The sequence below is a fragment of the Fragaria vesca genome, linkage group LG7, assembly GCF_000184155.1.
Source record: "Fragaria vesca subsp. vesca linkage group LG7, FraVesHawaii_1.0, whole genome shotgun sequence".
Lineage (NCBI taxonomy): Eukaryota > Viridiplantae > Streptophyta > Magnoliopsida > Rosales > Rosaceae > Fragaria > Fragaria vesca.
In genome coordinates, this window is record NC_020497.1 from 9,201,382 (window position 1) to 9,204,562 (window position 3,181).

The window sequence follows — 3,181 nt, forward strand, 5'->3', positions numbered from 1 at the left end:
GAGAGAGAGAGAGAGACCGTTTGTTGGATGCCGTTGATATAGATAGGTTGAGAACAAGTGGAGTGGGCGGGGCAGAGAGCAGTAGTGGTAACATCAACGAGGACAGAAACAGTCATTTCTTCAGCGATCCAATGGAGGCAGAGAGGCAAGAGCAAGTGAAACAATGGCCTCAGCTCTTTGAAACCACCATAATAACTAGTATTGCAAGCCATTGCCATGTACTTATTGTAATGAAGGCAAACAATTAACTACGTTGGCCTTATCCCAATGAATGACTACCTCTGCTTGCTTCCTTCCTTTATAGCAAGAAGGTAAGGAAGAAGAAGAGGAAAGGTGGTTGTATATTGCAAAAAGCGGGAAAAGAGTTAGTTGTGAGCACGGCACATGGTAGCGTGTGGGATGGACTCGCTCGCTCGTGTCATTTGTATATTCTGCAGCTCTCCCCTTATGCTGACTGGGTTGGGATGCGGGCCGCTTCTACGTTATGCGTCCCCCCATTCCCCAACCCTTATCTATCTCTCTATTTCTATTTCTTGATAACCAGCTCTCAAATATAACTTACGCTCAATGATTATCTTTCCACTCTTGAATTGACGTCCAAAGACCATAACTACTTCTTTAGTTAGCTGCAAGTCAAGTGAACATCACTTTCTTTTGTTAGCTGCAAGGCTAGCGAACATCGTTGTTCCGACAAAAGATTATCTACTCAAACCACCGCCGTCCCTAGATGGAGGGCAGCCTGCTCGACAGGATTGGATACGTACTTTGGGGATGGCGGTGTCGCTAAGCAGAATTTGCTAATCAGAGTACATTCGGTACCAGGGGGCAGTGAGGTTACTATAATTTATCAGACCAAAGTCACTTCAATAGGTAAAATTTGTTAATCAGGAGGACTTCAGAAGACCGTATTGTGCATTCGGTGCTGGTGAATTAACCAACACAATACTAAAACGGTCAGCATAGTCAGATAACCTACTTTTGCAGCATAAAAAAATTTCCGCACTCCACGTTTAGTCACCACATGTTGGTTGCAATAATGTGGCAGTAGAACTGACATAGAACAACAATGACAATCACACGGCATCTGAAAAGGGTGACCAATGCACTTATCTAGGTATAATATACTTAAAACTGCAGGATACATATTGTTACTGCTGCAACTCATAAAAATAAAAACCATAAATGGTGATCAATATAAAGAACTACAGACCAAAATGTTGTATGATACATAATTTAGTCTATTTTATTATTGTGTAGACATGCTCTAGTAAAGCATTTAAAGTATCAAATCTTGTTTAGAACAACCTGGATGCAGACCAAAATTCTCAGAAGCATACATCAGCTTGCGAAGTGTCTTCCTAAGCAGTAAGCACTGTCGCTCTTCGTTCGGCTGAATGCACCAAATAGCAAAAATCAATGTTTTGCTTACTCCTTAAGAGCCTGCATAATATAACCAAACTATGTGACTAACATGTACATACAAGAGAATAATCCAAAGGCTGGAGTAGAAAACTTCAGATATTTGCCAGACCAATACAAACTCATCTCGTAAACTTTCACCAACTACACATCGAGTAGGTAAGAATCTCATAAAAATAGTTGGGTCTACAGAAATACATATAACTGATTTGTCTATATATATAACTTCCAGTAGTGGTAGACCAGCTCAATCCAATGGTACATGCAATTCAATAGAGGGAAGCAGCTAACCTACAAATGTACAAAGTTGATACCACAGCATGGTCTACCACTACCAGGTGCAATGTACGTAATGTACTGCAGACTTTCCCTATGCCCATTCAGAATTCGACCCCTACGTGTGAACCAAATCCATGAAGTCCACAAGTCCCTTCTAGAATGGACTAAGCTAATGCAATGCACTGTGCGTATCTTATTGAGGGTTTCAAGGAGCATACCTTCATCCAAGCAGAGCACAAACTTTTCAAGCTCTGTTAAATCTCTTCATCATCATTGTCGTCATCATCATTGTCATAGATTGCCAAACCAATGGGAGCTTCCTCACCATTCTATCATAGATGGATGAAGCTTCCGATGAAACCAAGGATTGGGGGGAATGGATATTGTGGGTGTCCTTTGAATTGATCCATCTCAAGCCCACCTTGGTTCTCCATGCCTGCACTCCTGCCAATGAAAACATGTACTGGCTCTGGAAGCCAATTGTACTTGAAGCTCAAATTCATGCATGCAGGGTGCAGGCATGGCCCCTGCCCCTCACCGGGGCCGGGCTAACCCAAAACTTGCATCAGGCTGCTGTTGATGAGACTGTAAGAAAACAAGTTAAATCTACTTAAGAAGGCACATATATAATACAAGCATATATTCTCCAACATACTTTTATATTTAGGAAGAAAAAAACACTCATACAACTATTTGTGATTCTGCCTTATAAAATCAACTTTTCACATTATCAGAGTAAACAAAACTAAACAGATATTAGATTATTCGACACATCACGTTTAGGCTACTCATTTAATGGAAGTAGTTAGGTTAATCTCTTCAAGACATCATAATGGCAACTTCTAATGGAGGTACGACAGATGATTGAGATAATTAAATGACAAAAGTAAATAAGAAAATGTACAAGAACAGTACACTTTTGATGACACATGCCAGACCTGTATAATGAAAATCAGCAATAAACATACAATCTGATGCGGCAGGCAAGTTCAAACTACACCAAGTAAGTTCAGTTAATTACGACCCTCGTCTAATAAAGATTTCCTACATTCAGTAATAAAAGCAATCCCAAATGCATCAATAGTTATCTTTACTTTGATATCAGCTTTATTCTTTCAGGATTTCCAAGTGAATTATATCAAGGCATTCCAATAATCCATGATCGACAACTCGGTGAAAAAACTACATCGTAAGCTTTGAACAGAAGAAATAGCGACAAATGTTCTGGAGATTTTTAGCTATGTGAGATTTAAAAACACCTCTGCTGTGATACCAAACGTTGGCAGGGGGCCAAAAATTTTCAATTGTACTACACCACGACCATAAAAAAATCTCAAAACGACCCATCTATGGCAGATGCTGTGCAGAGTAAAAAAAGAGGAGGGGGTAGTGTTGAATTAAACAAAATATCTTGTAGTTTAAACAGAAAAGTATTAAAGAAACTAAAATTTTTTGTAGTAAACAGAAAAAAGAAGAAAAAAAA

General features: G+C 39.4%; 2 protein-coding genes across 2 annotated transcripts in view; both read right to left on the reverse strand.

The window, feature by feature from the left end:
• Window positions 1-218, reverse strand: part of LOC101310471 (hippocampus abundant transcript-like protein 1-like) — a 4,247-nt gene extending 4,029 nt beyond the window's left edge. The window contains exon 1 of the mRNA XM_004308508.1: window positions 18-218. Coding sequence (XP_004308556.1) covers window positions 18-218 — 201 coding nt within the window. The remainder of the gene's footprint in view (window positions 1-17) is intronic.
• Window positions 219-1,623: 1,405 nt separating this feature from the next.
• LOC101312285 overlaps window positions 1,624-3,181 on the reverse strand; it is a 4,193-nt gene continuing 2,635 nt past the window's right edge. Inside the window, exon 4 of the mRNA XM_004307008.1 lies at window positions 1,624-2,283. Coding sequence (XP_004307056.1) covers window positions 2,233-2,283 — 51 coding nt within the window. The 3' untranslated portion in view covers window positions 1,624-2,232. The remainder of the gene's footprint in view (window positions 2,284-3,181) is intronic.